A 19,759-nucleotide genomic window follows, 5' to 3' on the forward strand; every position below is an offset into this window, starting at 1 on the left:
TGGCCCAACAGAAATTGACAAAGGACTAGAAACAGGATTGTGAACAGGGGCGCCTGAGAAACCTACTGAAGTGTTCGTTAAGCCAGACAAAGGTGCGCCAGGGAGTTTCGCATGCATAATTTAACTTTTTGCCGCACTAGTATCCAACAGAAACGGTTCGACCACGCCTGATGTAACTACTGCGACATAAGGTCCACTCTGATCAACTGGAACTGATACTACTCCCTCTCTTTGCCTGTGGCTGTCCTAGTACTCGCTTTTCTGAATCTCTTCATTATTTTCATAGTAATCCTCAACATGATACTGTGGAGATCTACCTAGTTGCGTAGATTGTACATTTCGCTGATCGAAATAATTTGATGGGCGATCAGCCTGTGGAGTCATTGTACCACGTCCTCTACCTCTAGGAGCTTGCATAAACCCACCACTACCTCTCTGAGCTGGGACACCACTGGTCTGTGCGTGCAGTACTGGACACTCGTTCTTATAATGGCCCTCCTTTTTACAATAGGCACACTGATTCCATGCTAACTGTTGTCGGGGAAAACCATAATTAAATCTTTGGGACGTCCCTTGCTGGAATTGTGGCTGTTGCTGAAACTGGGGTCGCTGCTGTGAATCTGACTGAATTGAGCGAGGCGGGTATGCCTGTTGCAAAAGTACTTTAGTCTTCAAATCTTTTGTCTTCTTTTCTGACTTTTCCTTCTCTTCTTTCTCTCTATTCTCGTAATACTGAGCAGTTGCAAGTATCTGTGCTGTCGTCGACACTGCCCATGCACTCTCAGAATCCTTTAACTTGTTACTAAGCTCAGGCAGTAAATTAAACACGAACTTGTCGACAAACAACCTCTGACCTCCCTCAGTACTCATATCTTGCCCACTGGGGTCTACGAAGGTCTCTTCAAATCTAGTGAAGAAGTCAGAGACGCTTTCGTCTTTCTTCTGCTTGCATGCTGACAGTTTATCCCAATAGACCCGTAACGCTGGCATCAGCGTTTTCATCAGATTAATTATTCTGCCAGGTAAAGCAGCAATCAGAGGCTCAGGTTTAGCACCACCAACTTGTTGCGCGTCTGCCGCTATAATAGCTGGCCAATCACCTCCTAAGGCGACTGGGTGGTTCTCTTGCTGTATCTTGGCCCATATAGGCTGTGGCACTACATTGCCAAATAGCATTTCGATGTCTGCCAAATTCATGACGCACGCTTGAACTGTCTGCGTTAACTCTTTATAATAACCAGCAGGATTTTTACGCGGGTCCGGCAACACCTGTTTTACTGCTAATACTTCGGCCCGCTTCCAAGGGATGTGTATCCACACTCTATGGAAATGTGCTGGAGCAGCTGCAATACCATTAGCCGCATCAGCTTGAACTGCATCGCGCCATATGGGTGGAACTTCCCTCATCGGATATTGACCTCGTCTTTTCCTAGTAATCGGTGAACCATCAGAGTCTCTTGGTGCTCGAAGAGGAGAATCATCCCTATAAGCTAAAATCAGTTCTATCGCTTCCCTTACTTCTGAACCTATCACCATTCCTGCGGCGAACTTTTGCTGAATATTTATCAAATCAGAGGGAACGGAATCTGAATCATCATCATCCCATTCCTCACGCAGAAGAGAACACATCACGTCAAAGACATAACGTTGAGTTGGTTCATTCCATTACATAAATGTATCTGACACTCTTCGTGCATCATACTTCGCAGCTTTCGACATCCACCTAAAGGCTGTCGAATCTAACATTTCTCGTTCCTGGGGACCAGGAAACTGGCTACGTCTCTGTGTAGAGTCAGAAACGGGGGTCCCAATTAAAGACCTATAGAGAGGGGTTAAGATATTAGTTACAGAGTCGGTTATTTTCCGACGAACGGAAAGCGGAGTCAGAATGTTTACAGAGTTCGGGAACAGGGCAGCTGGAGCAGATGAAATGGTAAGGGTGGGAGTAGCAGGTAAAACAGTTTGCGAAACGACAGGCAAAGGCGGAATAGGCAACCCAGGAAGAGGGGGGGCCGAGGGAACATTAACCACGGGAAGGACAGGAGCTTGAATCAAAGGCAGTGGAGCAACTATTCCAGGCTGACCAGCAGCTGGCTGTACAACAGGTGGTAACTGTGGTGCTGTGATACCCTGTGCATACGGTGGAGGTGATCTCAACAGATAAGACAACAGAGGATCCTTTTCAGGGTCCTCTATCGGCTTAGCAGGGCAAGATGGCAAGACAGGGTAGCATTTATCAATCGCCAAATTATGTTTTCTATTCGCCATCTCTATTGTTTTCTCAGTCTCGTTGACATGCAACTGTCTAGCAGACTCCATTAATGTCAACCCTTTCTCTTTCCGTTCCTTCTTCATCTTCCTAATTTCTCTCTGTTTAGCTTCTTTACGCCATACGCGAAAAGAATCAAACATTGCCGGCCGGGCTTTCTTTTTAAACAACTTCATTTCTAGATTGTCTAGAATTTCAATTTCAAAGCTACCATGCGGTGGCCAACTAAGGACACCATCTTTCCTGGTGTAACGGACCCATACTTCATTATAAGCGATAGGACCTACACCATGTTTACAATAGAGCTCATATGTAGGAGTTCCAATCGGAGGAACCTAACACGGATCCTCCAACCGGGAATCCCCGTTGCAACTTAACCAGGACAGGAAACAATTACTACTGTTAGTCATGACAAACCAAAGACAGATTCCAACCAAAATGCGCAAAGAACTTAGGCCTACCAAATGAACCAATACCAAAACAAAGATTATCTGAACAAGAGCAACCAATGATAATCTACGAATTCAAAAACAAGAGCAACAAGGAACAACCAAACTGAGCACAACCCACTGAATACTTAACTGAAATGTGGAAGACGTCACCAAGGAGAACCCGTCTACGTCTCGCCGTACTAAGGTCTGCACCTCGGGTCCAAGACAGGGCGACAGTCAGGGCAGCGGTCCTCTGTAGCAGTCTAGGAACGGGAACCCTCGTGGAAGAGATCGTCGGGCCACTTTTATGACATGCAGGGATCGATGAAGCGGGGTACCTCCCTCCGGAATCTTCACACGAAACTCCTCGAAATTTTCAGGCTTTGGACCAGTACCGGATGACGTCGCCCCACGTTGGGCGCCAATTTGAGGTTCTGGACTTTTAAGAGTCCAGAGGTGTCAGGGAAACAACACCCAAAGACCCCTGAGTTCCTCCTGTCTCGGTGCACAAATAAACAGAGACGCGGGCTTCTCGATGGTGGCGTCAGAGACCAAGGTTTATTTGCTGCAGGGACACAGAAGTCATAGGAACCACACAAAGGCAGAATCTACGAGACTGTTCAAATTGCAAGAAGTGGGTTGCTCCTTAAATACACGAAATATGTCTTTAGGCAACATTACACGAATATTTTTCATGCCCAACCCGGTATCCCAAACCGACAATAAACAGACATGAAACAATAATTAGTCGTAGGTTTTCGGTATTCGATCAAGTCTCCTTGTCAGTTTTCCATTCTTTGACCGACCCTCCTCATCATAAAAATCGTATCCTCCTCATTGTAAAAGCCCAGAAGGAGAGGAGCAGAGCCAGGTGCAAGGGATAGAAAAGCAGGATAAGAGGTGTTTATGGATCGTAAACGGGCATGGCTACCGTATTCGGCCTCTCAATCAGGACAATGGACACGAGAACCAGTATAGCAGGGCTGGCCTCAGGCAAGGGAGGCAGCTTGATTCTGCCTAGTCACGCAGCGTCAGCTTTTCTCGGGGCTCGAGCTTACGTGTCCTTAACAAGGTGATTCTGCCGGGGTCATTGCTCGTCCATTGACTATGTAAGGGCAAGAAACAAAATGGATGCCGTATCTAAAATGGATGCCATGTTTTTACAACAGAATGCCCTATTTCTCAGTGAATTCATGCTCGTAGCGCAGCGAAAACACTGTCATGCATATAATGGATCATTTACGGTTCATTGGTACCAAAATCGTGTCAGTACTACGATACCGAATACACGGGTTCGGATCGCTACAGAACCTCATCCTCCCTTTGACGCAGCCAGGCTAATAAGCCACCCTTCAGAGACTCTACGATGTTAGCCTGATTTCTCGCCAACCTCATTGAGACTCCCAAGAGTGGCCAAATATTGTACCTTTGCTGACTCGTGCACCACTGCCTGTTACTCCCTCCATAGAGCTTCCAGTCGGTGGAGTGTCCCGGGGTCACCCAAGGAGATGAAGCACCTTTCAGATACCACTATTTCCCTTTCAATGTCACACATGCATTTTTACACACTTTGTCTTTTAAGTGCTACTACATTTTGAACTTTATCCCTAAGGACCACTTTGTAAGCTTCCCATAGTGTAATTGCTGAGGGTACTGACTCTTTATTGTCTTCAAATAGATCACTAATTCGTCTTTAGCACTTGGACCACTTCCCTGTCCTGTATTTCTCTCCTGTTGAGCCGCCACGCTTGTCTCTGGCAGACCCCTCCTTAATCCCCCAAAACACCTTCAGAGGTGAATGGTCAGAGATGCCCCTCAAAAGACTTTCCACGCTACCAGTCCCCGGGCATTTTGCTGCTGGGACAAAAACATAGTCCAGCTATGAGATGGTCTTGCGAACCCCAGAAAAGGAGTAATTGTGATCTACATGGTGTCGCATTTTCCACACATCAACAAGACCCAATGCATTTGCAAAGTGTGCCAGGAATAACACCATATCCAAGGAGCCTCCACCACATGGTGAACTGTCCCATGCCGGCTCCATAATCCTGATGAAATCTCCACCCGTTATGTGATTGTTGGCTTTTGCCTGTGGGGGTATCTGCCCTAGTACATCCAAGATGTTTGCAGAAGCGTGGGGGGAGCATACATGCTAATCACAAATACCTTTTTCCTGTCTTTAGGATCCAGCACCCACATGGGTTTGCCCAAGGGATCGACCCACATCTGTTTCACTATGAATTGGGGAGACTTTCTTGACAGTACCTCCCGTCCAAGGGACCCTCTAGTGTACCCGAGTGAACAACAATAAAATACAGTGCAATACATTTTTCAAAGTATGCAGCTGCTTCCTAGGAAGCGTCCCGGCGCTAGCAGCAGTAAACCTGAGTGACCAAACCATTTAAAAATCCAAATCCCTTAGCCAATATGTAAAGAGGAAAGTCTTTAGCTGTTTACGAAAGACTAATTCAGAGGGAATGGCGTGGAGAGTATTAGGAAGGGCGTTCCAGAGCTTTGAAGTCAGGAAAACAAAAGTTCTTCCACCCCTTCTCGCCCGGCATACTCTTGCAACTTGTAACAGCATTGTAGCATTATAGCAGTGGAACGCAAGGATCTACTCTAAGAGTAGACTTTCTGTCTTCTCCTCAAATACATAGGGCCTTTCGAGTGAAAGGCTCTGTACACTTAAGTTAGTGTTTTAAATTTGCTGTAACAGCTGATAAGCATCCAGTTCAATGTATTGCTCTCTATTAAGGCAGAGAACATTATTGCCCGTTAAGTGAGTTAGGGCCAGATTTATGATGGTATTTAGCATGCGCAAAAGGTTTTGCGGCCTGTTTGCGCATGCTAAAAACCTGTGGCCTATGTACAAACACTATTTTGCGAGTCACAAGTTAATTGTGACTCACAAAATGGTGTTTAGAGACTTGCTATTAGGAAGGGGCATTCCCTTCCTAATAGCAACCGCAAAGTCATGGACAAATGTTTTGCAATTGCGGTTGCAAAACACTCGCAAATTACTACCCTCTTCAAGAGGGCAGTAATGCAGTTGCAAATGGGAAGGGGTTCCCAGGGGACCCCTTCCCCTTTGTGACTGGATCAGAAATATTTTCCAAGAGCAGGCAGTAGTCCCAGGGACTGCTACCAGCCCTTAAAAATGAAACTTTTTCGTTTCATTATTTTCTTCTAAATGCACCCCGTTTTCCTTTAAGGAAAACGAGCTGCATTTAAAAAAAAAAACTGCTGTATTTAAAGGCAGTCCCAGACATGGAGGTCTGCTGAGTCCAGCAGGCCACGATCATTGGAAGGGAAAGCCGTGCCCAATGGGGTAGCAAATTGCGAGTGCCTCATTAATATTCATGAGGCTCGCATTTTGCGACCTCATTGAGAATCGCAATCAGTGTCTGACACTGTTGTACATTTGAAATTGCTAGTTGCAACTCTCAATCGAGCGCAATTTGCGAGTCGCAATTTCAAATGGTCGTACATCTGGCCCTTAGTTTCTTGCAGGAGGATTTGGTCTGGGGCTTCGCATAGAAGATACTGTGATACAAACCACCATCAACCACCACCTCCCACCCGAGCTTATTGAGCATCACATTAACATTCCACCATAAGACTGTCGAGCCATACAACTCATCGGGAGGCATGTTGTGTATGTTGGGTGTCTCATGTGTCTATACCGCATTGGAGGAGCCCCCTCGAAGGATAAGAATTTTTTTAGAACGTGACGCTACATTATGGTGTCTCTAAACACATGCAAGTTATTACAGCCTGGCCGAGCCTTAGCATCTTCGGCTTGCCTTTCACGTTGAAGCGCCATCTCTCTAAGTTTCACAAAATCTTGTTTCAAAATATGGAGCTCATCTTCCATCGTGGAGACCTGGGCCTCTACCTCCGTCATGCGATCTGTACCCTTGTGCAAGTAATGATACAAGTGGGATAGCTCTGTACGTACTCCTGAGGTCTGTGCCTCTAAGGCCTGTCTCGATTCATGGCCTCTTGGTCACCCCAATCTTGTTGCTGCTCTCTGCTAGGTCCCTCCACACGCTGGATAGCTCCCCCACTACCGGGTTAGTAAAGCAGTCTTCCCTCTTCTAGGACCAGGAACCACTGATCTCTTTACCATGTTGGTTGGTTGGTTTGTTCGAAGGCACCACTACTCCTGAGGTCTCGGACCCCTCTCCACCTCTACCCAGACTTTTGCGTGTCTCAGTTGTCTCACGGTGCGGTCCCCCCTCTAGTGTGTCTCCAATATGCTGATCCACTTTCCCCTGCAGACGGCTGTCCAGGGGGGCGTCTGGAAAAAATCAGATGGAGCCAGATGTTTAGGGCTGGAGAGGAAGCCTTACAGAAGTGCTCCGGCATGTCTGGCGGCTTGGCCATGCCCCTAAAATTATTATTAATATTATTTTGATCTAAGTCTTCCATCATCACCCTGCTCAAGCCACACCCCAGTCTGATTTACTGTTGATGATGGCCATTCCATGATCATTATAAAAAGCATCTATTATATCCATAAGAATAGACTACTTTGATACTATGCATGAGCTGCGGACGCATCTATTTTCTAAAGTACATCCTGTCATTTAATGGGTTGTAGAACACCATTTATTATGTCTCGTTGTGGTGCAGCAGAAGAAGAAACAAGGCTCAAGAGAAATATTTAAATATGAGAGATAGTATTATGAGACTTTCCTTTTCATTTTGACTATGCACTTTTTTTGAGAAATAATATTATTTTATACCTCATATCTTATGGGTGTGTGTTTACAGGCCTCAAAGAAAAAGGTTTACATGTTGTACAATGTGCAGCCTGATCGATCAGTGACCGGCGGAGCCTGGTACAGTGACCAAGACTTTGAATCTGAATTTGTGGAGGTGTTAAACCAACAATGCTTTAAATTCCTACAGACCAAGGTAAGGTATTATACTCATAAATGTGTTGTTTCACTTTATATATGAAGTCAGTGGGTGTCTGACAGCTTTTCAGAAAGCAGCCATCCACATAGACAACAACTTGAAGAATGCATTGTTGCCTAAAATTGTACGAGAGTCTTTACCCAAAGCTGATAGTCCTCAGATCAGCAGGTGAGCTGAACCATCTGATAGAGACTTCTAGCAGCAGATTTATTTTCTTGGAAAATTCCCCAGGCGTCGTACTGGATTCAGAAAATCTTGAGCAGTACCTCAGTGCGTTGGTAAGTGGTGTGGAATGGCTTGCTGTTGTATGAGTCGGATGTGACGTGTGTTGTGCTTATAGGCTCCACCCCAGCATGATGACATCAGTTCTCATCCAGGGGATACTCCTCAATAGTCATAATCTATGAATAATCCCCGCCCACGTGCGGGATCCCGGAGCATATAGAAAATACATATATATACATATATATGCACACGTGAAAACATATACATGCAGTCTAAAATGTTTCAAACATGGCAAAAATGCTGAAATTACATAGGTTTGCATTGTAGTACCCCTAACCCATAAGGAAAAAAGGAAGCGCTAAACCAATTGTCTCACAACAATGCTTTATTGCCATAAAGCAAACTTGTAATTGCAGGCATTTGCCTGTAGGCTGCAGCAAAGTACCAAGAAAACAAAGAAAACTGACACCTTGCCTTTAAGGCATTAGAGTAGGGGGACCGTGCCTTTAAGACCTGTAGGAGACCCCCTGCTCCCATGATGCACCACAGGTGACAGTTAGGTCAGTTCTTTTTCCTGCTCCTTCTATGAGGATCATGGAGCTTGAGCTCTTCAGTTTTTTGACTGAAAGTGACTTTTCTTCAGACTTTCTCAGAAAACTCGACATTTTCTGACTTCAGAAAGCTTATTCTGCTGGTTTTTGTAGTATAATTTTAATTTCTTCCAGTCAGAATGCCTGCCTTATTCAGGAAATGCCCTTCCTGTGGCAATAAGATGGCACTGGCAGATCCACACTCTGTGTGTATTGTGTGTCTTCCATCCTCACACAATCCTGACCAGTGCCCCCACTTCCAGAAATTTTCCAGGCGCACTCTACGCGATAGAGAGCGCATAAAACTAAATGCCCAGCTGGAGAAGGAAAGAAGCAGTCATGAAGGCGACCATGCACCCTTCAAACCACCCTCTCTTGAGCCCAGGAAGAAGAGGGCTCCAGGAGATTCGCCGTCGAAGTCACCGTTGAAAAGACCCAGGTTTTCTTCTGCCTCAAGAGACGAAACACCATCTCGACGTCGAGATTCTTCGCCGCATACAAGTAAGTCGGCGTCGAGGCACAGCACTTCGGGCTCGAAGGCTGTTGGTCCTATGAGACCCGGAAAGTCTCCGTCGACGTCGAGGCTTCCGTCGACGTCGAGACACTCTCCGCCACACTCGAAGGGGGTCAGCGTCGAGAGGTGCGACGACGAACATCTCGCCGCAGGTGGGACTGTCGACGTCAAGAGCTTCGTCAAAGTCTCATCATTCGACGTTGAGAAGATCGACTCGATCACCAGCCCGACGGTGAAGGTCGACGTCGAGGTCTCCATATCGCCGTAGGCAATCGACGTCGAGACCGTCGTCGAGAGCGGAACGGCGTTCCCAGAGCAGATCTCCTCGGTAGACGCCGATAGTGACGCAGACTTCATCGACGTCGAGGCGTTCCACGTCGAGGGATAAAACTGCAGCGGCCACGGAGGAGACCCAGCGTAAAGTGATGTCCAGGTCCAGATCGTCATCGGGGAACCAGTCATCGTCCCCAGGACTGCATATCGTTCAGATTTTTCCGGAGAAATCGCCTAAGCCGGCAGAAAAGTTCAGTCTTTCACCTCTCTGGCTGGAGGTTGTGGGTACAGGTGACTGCAGAAGTCTGAGCTCGGACTATTCTTGCACGTATTCGCCCTCTAGAATCTCCCCCCGGAGAAGCAAGTCTCCTCCTGGTAGACCAAGATCGCCTTAAACACGCCGATCACGGTCCAGAGATCGTTCCTCTCACAGAAGGCCAAGATCACCTTCTAGACACCGATCAAGGTCCAGGGCTCATCACAGCGACCGTCCCCACAAGAGACGACGCACAAGATCCACCCACATGGTCTTCCTCCATGAGGTCCTCGGTCCGGGACTATTCTCCGACCTTCTCCTCGACTCCTCCATCGCGGGTGTCTACTATCGATGACATCGCTACCTTCTCTGATGTCCTGGGTAAGGGTGCGCAGAAACTGAACATCACGTTGCACACCCCTGTGGTTCCCACATCGATTATATTTGACACCTTACACCATCGTACAGCTCCCAGACCACTGCTTCCTTTGGTGCCAGGACTGTTGGAGCCAGCTATGACCACATTTATCACTCCTGCTACGGTGGGCTCTGTGCCTTCAAGGATCGCCAAGAAATATAAGGCTCCAGCCGAGGATCCCTTATTCCTAACAGCGGATCCGCCAGCGGACTCAGTTATTGTGGCAGCTGCCATGAGGTCGCACTCTGTGTCTGTGTTATCTTCTGTCCCCCCAGAGAAGAACAGTAAGGAGATGGATTCCTATGGCAGGAAAATGTGCAACACATTGGCTTCATACATGAAAATTGCGGGTGCTTCAGCCCTTCTAGGGCGTTATGATCGATCTCTTTGGGATTCCCTCTCCAGGTTCGCTGAAAAGCTCCCTAGGGAAGACAGGCAGGATTTCAACGAAATTCTTCTTGAAGGTGGGCTTGTAGCCAATCGGATCATAAGTGCGGCTGCGGATGCTTCAGACCTCGCCGCTCATGGTTACTCCCATGGCGTATGTTCTCGACGCTCAGCCTGGCTGCGACTAACGGGCCTCAAGCCTGATGCGCAGAAGAAGATTTTTTAAACTTGCCTTTTAACGGATCGTCCTTGTTCGGGGCTCACGCCGATGACGAGATTAATAAAAATGAAAACAGAAATGGACACCGTCAAGACTGTTGTGCTGGAGAAGCGCAAAGAATATCGGAAGCACTTTCGTCAGGGCGACAAACGTTCCTTTCACCAGAGGGTTCAAACCCCTCAATGGTCCTCTCAGAACCAGCAGAGACCCCAATTCCAACAGAGGGGTCGTGGCAGAGGAAGAGGGAACGCCAAGCAGCAGCAGTCCACCACGAAGCAGCCTCCCAAACAGTGAGGCCTTACTTCCTCTGCGCCTGTTCGCCACTCCGGTAGGAGGAAGTATCATTTTTCACCTGGAAGAGTGGGAAGCCATTACAAGAGACAAATGGGTACTGAATATTGTACAGCATGGTTACTTGCTGAGGTTCAAGTCTCCCCCTCCGCAAGTACCCCCGCAGTTGAAGCACCTTCCTCAACTTGAAAATCGGCTTTTACTGGACAAAGTAGCTACTCTCCTCTCCAAGAACGCCGTAGAGGAAGTCCCACCTCTCCAAAGAAATCAGGGAGTATACTCCCGCTACTTTCTAGTTCAAAAGCGAGTAGTGACCAAAGAGTACAGACCTATCCTCGACCTGCGCCTGCTAAACAGGTTTATCTGGAAGGAAAAGTTCAGAATGCTAGCCCTGCATCAAATCTTTCCGCATCTTCACCAGGGAGACTGGATGTGTACCATCGACCTGCATGACGCCTATTTCCACATTCCTGTCTCAGTGAAACATCGAAAATTCCTTAGGTTTCAGGTCTCTCGTCAGCACTACCAGTACCGAGTACTGCCGTTCGGCCTCAAATCCGCACCACGGACATTCTCCAAGTGTATGGCGGTGGTAGCTGCCTTCCTCCGCAAGCGGAAGATCTTCGTCTATCCCTATCTAGACGACTGGCTCCTGAAGAGTTCCACATCTAAACTACTCCAGAGCCATCTCTCGTACTGCCTCAACCTACTACAGTCCTTGGGATTAAAAGTCAACTACAAAAAGTCGGTCCTCAATCCCACTCAGCGGATACACTATCTGGGCGCCTCCCTGGACTCCGCAGAGGCAAGCGTGTGTCCTACGGAGGAGAGGTTATCATCAATGCTTCTCAAATGCCACACTCTTCTCGACACTGCATTTCCCACAGCCAGACAAGTGTCTTCACTACTGGGATCGATGGCCTCGTGCATTTACATTGTTCCCAATGCATGCCTTCACATGCGGCCTCTACAACAAGCACTCGAAGATCAATGGTCGCAGAGGTCAGGTCGCTGGGAAGATCGTGTCTCTCTCCACCAAGCTGCCAGGGACTCCATCAGATGGTGGATGAAACGCGCTCATCTGCTGCAAGTAGTTCCTTTTCATCAGACGCCTCCAACACTGACAGTGGTCACAGATGCCTCAATGCAGGGCTGGGGTGCTCATATGGGCCAGCTTCAGGTACAAGGTCTCTGGTCCAATACAGAAAGAAGTTATCACATCAACTTCTTGGAGCTACGAGCAGTCCATCTGGCTCTCAAATCCCTGTATCCGTCTCTTCAAGCCAGCCACATTCAGATTCAGACAGACAACACAACAACTATGTTCTATCTGTCACGAGTTCTGTCCCTGGAAGCCCAATCCATTTGGCAGTGGCTGCTGGCGAGAGGTCTTTCAATCATCTCAGTCCACCTGCCAGGAACCCTGAACGTGCAGGCAGACTGCCTCAGCAGAGACTTCGTAGAAGCGCACGACTGGGTGCTCATCGAAGGCGTCGCCCAGGAGATCTTCCGGCAATGGGGAGTACCGGACATCGATCTGTTCGCAGACGCGGCAAACAAAAAATGCCCCGTCTTCACCTCCAGGTTTCCCCAGCAGGGATCATGGCGGAACGCACTTTTGATCAGCTGGTCGCAGACATTGCTGTACGCTTTTCCTCCTCTTCCTCTCATCCCAGCAGTCATACAGAAGTTCTACAGGACCAACACAAGGATGATCCTGATAGCACTGGAGTGGCCACGCCAGTGGTGGTACCCGGATCTCCTCCAACTGCCAGAGGTGCCACACTAGAGGTTGCCCTGCCTCCCGAACTTATTGACCAAGGACCAGGGGAGAGTGTTCCATCCCAACCTCCCCTCCCTCCGCTTGACTGCATGGCTCCTGAAGTCATCCAGTACGGGCATCTAGATCTTCCGGCTGACTGTATGAACATTCTTCGGGAAGCAAAGAGGCCCTCCACTAGAAAGTCCTATGCCTTCAAGTGGAAGAGGTTTTACATTGGGTGTAGGGATAACGCTCTTGATCCGACTCAAGGTCAAGGACAAGTGATTCTCCTCTACTACTCCCTGGGAGCTTAACATCGTTCTCTCCAAATTGATGGGTGCTCCTTCTGACCCTATCCATAAGGCATCTTTGCAGCTTTTGACCTGGAAGGCTGCTTTCTTAGTAGCCATCACTTCAGCCCGCAGGGTAAGTGAGATTCAGGCTCTGTGCTGCAAGGAGCCTTACACTGTTTTCCACGCCAATAGAGTGGTACTACGTACTCATCTGAGCTTCCTGCCCAAGGTGGCCTAGGATTTTCACATAAATCAGGTTATCACGTTGCCCACTTTCTTTCCTCAGCCAACCACTCCCCCGGAGAGAGCCTTACATTCTCTAGACCTCTGGAGGGTATTGAAGTTTTACCTTGCTAAAACCCTTTCACTTAGAAAGTCTGACAGGCTTTTTGTCAATTATGGTTTAACAAATACCAGGCTGGCTGCTTATAAAAGGTCTATTTCTAGATGGATTGTTTCCTGTATAGCCTTGTCTTATCAACTAGCCCACAAGGTTCTGCAGGTCAGACCACGAGCACACTCTACCAGAGGGAAAGCTTCTACTGTAGCTCTCCTTCGCAACGTTCCTATATCTGAAATTTGCAAAGCAGCTACATGGCGCTCTATACATACCTTTACACGCCATTACTGCCTAGATTCAGACGCACAGGCCGATGCCCAGGTGGGGCAGGCCTCTTTGAGGAATTTATTTGCATAACTGCTGTTCGAATGTGATTTTACTTCATGCTCTAGATGTTTTATTGCTCGTCCGCGAGACTTTGGGTATGGGCTTGCTACTCTATTCATAGATTATGACTATTGATGAGTATCCCCTGGATGAGAAGGATTAGTTACTTACGTGTAATCCTAGTTCTCATCCAGGGGTATACTCATTAAAGTCATAAGCGACCCACCCACCTCCCTGGACGAGCATTCTCTTCAAGTTATTGTTTATTGATTGCAGATCTGCTCAGGTGCATGTGCACCGTCAAAAAGAACTGACCTAACTGTCACCTGTGGTGCATCATGGGAGCAGGGAGTCTCCTACAGGGCTTAAAGGCACGGTCCCCCTACTCTAATGCCTTAAAGGCAAGGTGTCAGTTTTCTTTGTTTTCTTGATACTCTGCTGCAGCCTACAGGCAAATGCCTGCAATTACAAGTTTGCTTTATGGCAATTAAGCATTGTTGTGAGACAATTGGTTTAGTGCTTCCTCTTTTCCTTATGGGTTAGGGGTACTACAATGCAAACCTATGTAATTTCAGCATGTTTGAAACATTTTAAGCTGCATGTATATGTTTTCACCTATGCATATATATGTATATATATGTATTTTCTATATGCTCCGGGATCCCGCACGTGGGCGGGGATTATTCATAGATTATGACTTTGATGAGCATACCCCTGGATGAGAACTAGGATTACAGGTAAGTAACTAATCCTTTCTGTCTTTTCGTGCCAACAGTGTGGATCTGAAAGAGCTACCTCAGTCCCTTTAAAACTATATTTTGTAGGCATTTTATCGACTTTGAGCTTTTGCTACCAGTGTGCTTTAGTGATGTCCTCTAGGAAACCAGTGAGTTTTAAACCCTGTGGGGCCTGTCACATGCAAGTGTCTGTGACTGATCCTTCATCTGATTTGCTTATGGTGCCTGAAGCCAGACCATGACTCCAGGAACTGTCCTGACTGTGTACCATGAATCCAAAGATGATTCGAGAGTGGGAGACAAAGCTACTGGTGGCCCAACATCGGAAACCTCTACACCTCTGAGGTCTGGTCACATGGGAAATCCCGCCCACTCTGAGTCGTTTCTGTCGGTCGTTTTTTGGTAATCCCACAAACATAAGAAATCCAAGAAGTTGAAGTGCTGTATGACTTCACCGCACCGGTCCAAGACATCATATGATTTCACAAGTTGAGCCTGGTTCCCACACTCCACCTTGGGGCCTGAGCCTGGGTCTGCTCCGTGCCTCCCTGAACTTCCTGTAGCTGGAGTGTCCTCCACCCAACTCAGGCCATGCACCTACTATTTTGGCTGCCTGGCCGTCTGGAATGCCTTCGAGCCCCTATGGGTCTTGGAAGTGCTCTGACTCGTGCAGATGGCGACTTGCCGCCTGAAATCCAGTCATGCCCTCTGGATCTGGACCGACTCCAGTCGCCAATCCATGACCTTCACTGGGGTACAGCTCCATCGCCCAGGTCCGATGCTGAGCCTATAGTCCTTTGTGACCCCGATACAGGGCCGAACCGTCATTGCTCGACGTTGACACCAGCTCTAACAGGAACCCTGTGAATATCCACATCAGAAACGGTGCCTCCTTCCTTTGCCAGGTCCAGTGGGAAAGTTTACTGCTGTGGATCCAAGTACCCTTATGGCTACCATGATCTCCATGAAGACCCTTTAACCTAGTTGGATGATGACAACTGATATGAGGAACTAGGTGATGCCAGTGGCCTGGACACTTCACCAGACACTGACCCGATCTCCTCCTAGTTTGGCTGTGGAGGAGGGGGAATCCTTTACTATGGTGGTGAGAAGAGTGGCCGAGGTCCCTGACCTCCTGCTACACTCTGTGGAAGTCAAGACCGGTGTCTTGATGGAGGTGCTTCAAATGGGGTGTGGGTGTCTTACTGCCCTTCAATGAAGCCCTCTCTGGTGTCTTGCTCGGGGCCTGGGCCAAGCTCTGCACGGGCTCCCTGTGCACAGGACGATTGCACATCACCACTGTCGCACTCCCTGTGACCCACCTTTCCTCACCCAGCACCCAACCCTTTTGAACCCAGTGGAGCAGGCCTCAACTTCCAAAGTGAATCCCTGCGCATTCTCTACCACTCCACCGGATATGAGATCCAAGAGGCTGGATACAATCGGGAAGAGGGTTTTCTCTTTTGCCAGATTTGCATTGTAGTCAGTAAACATTGCATCTTCTTGGGCCAATATAGCCACATTATGTGGGACTTTGTTGCACAAGTGCTGCCTGTGGTCTCAGGGAGGTCTGAACCAGGCTATCGCTGATTGCAGGGACCCAGCAAAGTTCGGCAGCATGTGTGGGCTGGACATGAGAGACATACTGGGCAGGGCCATTGCTTCGTCATGAAACTCCCCCCGCCATGTCTGGCTGAGATCAACTGGCTTTTGTCGGATGTCAAGGCATCCCTTATGGACCTGCCTTGCGATGGCACTTGATTGTTCAGCGACAAGGCCGATTCACTGCTTGAGCACTTTAGGGAGAATAGGATCACCACTTGGTGGTTGGGCTCCCCATGACCCCACGCAGCCACACTGTTTCTTAGCCTGTACCGTTTCAATGGAAGGAGCAAACAGCTGCGTCCACTCCAGCAAAGTCACCACAGCCAACAGGTTCCTCAGGATTTTCATGGCCACTGAAGCAGCTCCCACAGCTCCTGTATGAACCAAGGCCAGAGATCTGCCCAGTCCACTGACCCCACTGCAGCTGCACCCTCCAAACATCGTTAGTGTACCCTCATAAAAACACAGTCACCCTGTTGGAGGCAAGATCAGGCATCACCTGCCCCATTGGCAAGCTATAACCTTGGACAAGTGGGCACCCCAAATTGTCCAGTGCGGTTTCGCCCTCTCACTCCTATAAACAGCCCCGTCCATGCCATTGTCCTACAATCAGCTGATGGAGGCCTACCTCTCCATGCTATGCCAGGAAGTTCAGGCTCTTTTGGCCAAAGAAGCCATTGAGAGGGTGCTGAAATTAGAACTAGGTCGTGGTTGCTATTCCTGCTACTTTCTTGTGCCAAAGAAGCACCAAGGCCTCTGCCCTATCCTAGATCTGCTTCCTCGCAATGCCTTTCTGAGGAAGGAGACATTTAAAATGCTCACTGTGGCACAGGTCATGTTTGCCCTTGACTCTGAAGACTGGATGGTAGCGTTGGAGCCGCAGGATGCCTGTTTTCATATCCTTGTTCTGTAGGCCCATCAGTGTTACCTACGGTTCACAGTGACACAGGAGCATTTCCAGTTCTTTGTGACAGCAGAGTGGAGCACTAGTGCCCCACAGGCGTTCACAAAGGTGATGACGGTGTATCAGGCTGATTGGAGGACAGAAGCTCATGCTTAGAAGTTCTGGACACCATGTTCTCCTTGCCCAATCAAGGATGACTTGGGCCTGGTTGTTTTTCATCTTTTTCAGAACTCGGGGGGGGGGGGCGCTCTGCATTAAAGTATATTGGAGTCCCATATTCCAGGAGGGAGAGGCGTAAAGGGAAATGGTGCCGTGAGCATTTTGAGTCCAATGTGAATTCATTGAATAATGCAGCTAAGGGGCCACCTTCCTCAGGATACTAGGGCACCACAACTAGTGAACTCTGAGGGCTTACCACACAAAAATCAGAGGTTTCTACAAGATAAGGTGTTGGGAGGTTAGCCACCTGTAGAATTTTAAAGTCTGGTATAGATCTGGCCCTCCTGGGCTACTTTTGACACCCTGGTCCAGTAAATATAAGGTTTCCTTCCTTTGTTAATGCATCCACATTTTCTCCATTGGGGCTAACACCTAAATGTTTTCTTCATTTGTGACGGAATCCACATCTTCTCCATTAGGATTAAGCTATCATAGTTTGTTTTCAAGAGTCCTGTTCTAATAATAGTAAAGGTGAAATATAAGACTGCCTCTTGGAATACTCCATGCTTATTCTTCAAGTACTGCTCTCTCTACAGTGTAATTTGACCAATATTCTCTCCATCTATTCACTTGTTTTCTTTTCAGTCTTTCCACATGTTGAGAATAGAGGCAGCCATAAGAATAAAAACAAAATCTAAATGTTGTAGTTTCTTGTTTTGACAAAAGCTCATCAATCATCTGTGCAATTAAATTAGAGGTAAACGGGTGTAGAGGAACAAAGGGGAGGTATGTAGGCAAATGTTTATGGTGCATCTTCACATACTTGGGGTCCATTGAGGGGAACAATCAAGAGTCCCCTGACTGCGCTACTTACCACAATGAAGTCTAACCCTGATTCTCTCTCTCACACACAGGCTCCCACTCTCTCTAACTATGAATACAGAAAACCAAGAAATATGAGTACAGAATTTTGACATTTTTTGTTCCTTTTTCTTCTCTTACAGGCAGAAGCTGCTCGAGAAAGTAAACAGAATCCAATGATTCAGAGAAACAGCTCTTTTGCGTCCTCCCATGAAGTATGGAAGTTCATCTGTGAGCTTGGCATCAGCAAGGTGAGAGTGTAGCTGCAGCTTGTATCATAGCATTTCTGTTATGTCTGTATGCATAAGATTATATGCCATAGCAGGGATGATATAATTGTGCTGTTTGAGCATTGCTCTGAACAGAAATTCCTCAGTCACTACGTAATGAACTAACAATGACTCCTTTGGTAACAGTCCGACCCAACAACTGTTTCTTTGAAAGAAGAATCCCAAAAGAAATTTATATCCAGTGTGCTATAAAATACACACTGTATACAAATACACAAATAAGATGGCGCTAGGCAGTGGTTCCTAACCACATGGATGTAGAATTTCTACAGCCCGGGACATATTGTTTGGGGTCAAGGGCAACAAGTTTTCATGTGGATTTTGTCCTTGGGACAAGTAGGGCCAACCCCCTAAAGCACAAACCCTTTGGCTGCCAGTTTACAGTCACACATGATGGATCAGGGAAAGGCATTGCCTGCAGTTAAGGTAATATTTGTGTCCATGTGTCCATGTGTTAATGTTGTTCAAACTAGTATTTATGGTTCATTAACCCCTTCGATGCTGCGCAGATTCCGCCGCTGTGCTGACGGAATCTTGCGCGGGCGTGGTCATGACGGAACGGTTCCGTCATGAGCACAGCTCAACCGTGGCTCATGACGGAACCGTTCCGTCATGAGCACCGAAGGGGTTAATGCAAAGCCTTTATTATTATGGTGAGCACTCTAAGTAAATGTTGCAAGCTCAGACTGCACTACTGACAGAGGTTCTGTTATGAAAATCTGTACACACGTTTTCAATGTTTAGCAATATGAGGCTATGTATAATGCTCCCAGAATGCTCTCTGATTATATGCAAATATTTGCAGAAGCTTGAAAGCAAGATGGATGAATCTTTGCTTTCAAAATAAAATGTTCACAAAAAACTGCAAAAACCTATTGCTGAACTACTGTAAAATTGTAGGTACCATTTCTTTGCAGCATTATTTGGTAAAATGTGTTAATGTATGCTAGTATTTCCCAAAAATATTCATAGTGGAAAATGAGTGTAACCAGTTTTAATAAGATTATGGAAAACATAGAAATAAACAAGCATTGGTAAAGCCAATACGTCTGAAATTGTTGCTCAGCCTTTGTTTTGTCAATGCATGTTTCTGGCATGGTTTTTGTAAAACCTCATTGGTGTGGGAGCTGCCGGACCCTCAACATTATAACAAACATTGGCAAAAGCAAAAAATGTTTTGTTCTCAAAAAGCACACATTGCCACAGTAGTTCCTGGCACCGAACAAAACGACTGTGTGTCGATGTGCTCCTTGTGAAGGAACAGAATGCTGTCACTCACAGTGAAGCTAGCCGATAGACAGAGAGAGAGGGAGACAGAATTTTAATAAACACAAAAGGTCATGGTTAACGCCAGACCTAATTTGGGGCCCAATTATTAAATAAAGTCTCAAAAGTGCACCCATGTCCTTGCATTCAGTGCAGATACACAGCGTTCTTGAATTCACAAGACTTTACAGAAACAGGACAAAGACATAGTACTAGTAGAAGATATTTCTGAACTGCATTTTAGCATGAGCAAACACGCAGGTGTAGATTTGTGCATGTGAAAATCAGAGTGTTTGCAAGTTCCCTTTCCCTCCAACCTCTTTTTTCCCAACCCTGGAAGAAGTTTTATGTCTGCCATTGTCGGGAGTACATTTCCAACCTTTCTCAGTATGGGAAGATATTAGAGAAGAGTTGTTGC

General features: G+C 47.2%; 1 protein-coding gene across 1 annotated transcript in view; it reads left to right on the plus strand.

The window, feature by feature from the left end:
- Positions 1-19,759, plus strand: part of POLR3F (RNA polymerase III subunit F) — a 159,985-nt gene that overhangs the window by 79,492 nt on the left and 60,734 nt on the right. The window contains exons 6-7 of the mRNA XM_085611768.1: positions 7,477-7,620; positions 17,929-18,036. Coding sequence (XP_085467894.1) covers positions 7,477-7,620; positions 17,929-18,036 — 252 coding nt within the window. The remainder of the gene's footprint in view (positions 1-7,476; positions 7,621-17,928; positions 18,037-19,759) is intronic.

The sequence above is a fragment of the Triturus cristatus genome, chromosome 6, assembly GCF_964204655.1.
Source record: "Triturus cristatus chromosome 6, aTriCri1.1, whole genome shotgun sequence".
In the NCBI taxonomy this organism is placed as follows: Eukaryota; Metazoa; Chordata; class Amphibia; order Caudata; family Salamandridae; genus Triturus; species Triturus cristatus.